Source organism: Octodon degus, unplaced genomic scaffold (genome assembly GCF_000260255.1).
Source record: "Octodon degus isolate 3935 unplaced genomic scaffold, OctDeg1.0 scaffold00268, whole genome shotgun sequence".
NCBI lineage: Eukaryota > Metazoa > Chordata > Mammalia > Rodentia > Octodontidae > Octodon > Octodon degus.
Window position 1 is genome coordinate 905,162 of NW_004524844.1, and position 993 is coordinate 906,154.

General features: G+C 55.5%; 1 protein-coding gene across 1 annotated transcript in view; it reads left to right on the forward strand.

The window, feature by feature from the left end:
- The window catches only part of LOC101585174 (sialic acid-binding Ig-like lectin 14), a 30,933-nt gene extending 30,433 nt beyond the window's left edge, over positions 1-500 (forward strand). Inside the window, exon 5 of the mRNA XM_004646499.3 lies at positions 337-500. Within this exon, the coding sequence (XP_004646556.2) occupies positions 337-500 (164 nt within the window). The remainder of the gene's footprint in view (positions 1-336) is intronic.
- Positions 501-993: the final 493 nt, after the last annotated feature.

Consider the following 993-nt stretch of genomic DNA (forward strand, 5'->3'; position numbering starts at 1 on the left):
ATGTGCAGCGCCAGGGCAGCGCAGCTGTGGCAGGGGGCAGCAGGATGGAGTCAGGGGTTCTGAGCAGGAAACTCGGCCTGATACTGATTATAGGTGTGCTTCTGGGTATGTATTTAGTGACAGCGCTTCCTTCCAGGAAGAGCATATATTAGTGCTGTCATAGGGCAGTGTTCTGAAAATTTCCAAAACAGGCAGTGAGTAAGAGCCGGTCTTTCTACCAATTGTGTTTTCAAAGCATGTAAGTGGCTGAGGGAATGAATGTTTACGGGAATGAGCAATGAGAGATTACTGAGTCACTTTCCTCACGTAACCAGGCTCCCCCAGCCTCTCCGCCAGTCCCCATCACCCTCATCCATGCCCTTGCCACCTCCCTGCAGGATAACAGCTATGAGAACTGGCCAGAAAGCCCGCACTGCCCACACCCTGCTGCAGGCACAGCCACTCTGGAACAGGAGGAGGAGGAAGAGGAGGAGGATGACTACACCCCCATAGACTTCTAGGAGGACTCGCGCACCTCGGGCTGCTCAGAGATTGGGATCTGAAGTGATGGCAGCCGAGGAGCACCCTGGGAAGGGAGGCCTGGGAGAAGTCCTGAATCAGCCTGCACATTGAATCTCCATGTCATCAGGGTCCCGGCCAGCAGGGTGGGGAGCTCTTACACCTCACAGTGGCACAGCTGGCCCCCACTTCAATTCCAGACTGGGAGCAAGAACTTTACACCTCAGTTTCCTCCTCTGGCAACAACACACAACAACCTGTGCTCACAGGAATGCTGTGGTCCCAGGGAAGCAATTCCCATAAAGCATGCAGCCCTGTGTGTGCAGAGGGCTGTCACTCTTCCCAGAGCTCCCCAAATGTGGAGTGCCCTATTCCCTTATGTGGATGTTCTGGGTACCCTGAAGCTGGTGTCTGTGGCTGCCCAGCCCCACTGTCTTGCCTGAGACTGCTGCTGGGCTGATCCCTTTCCTCCCCTGCCTGCTCAGCTTCCCCTCC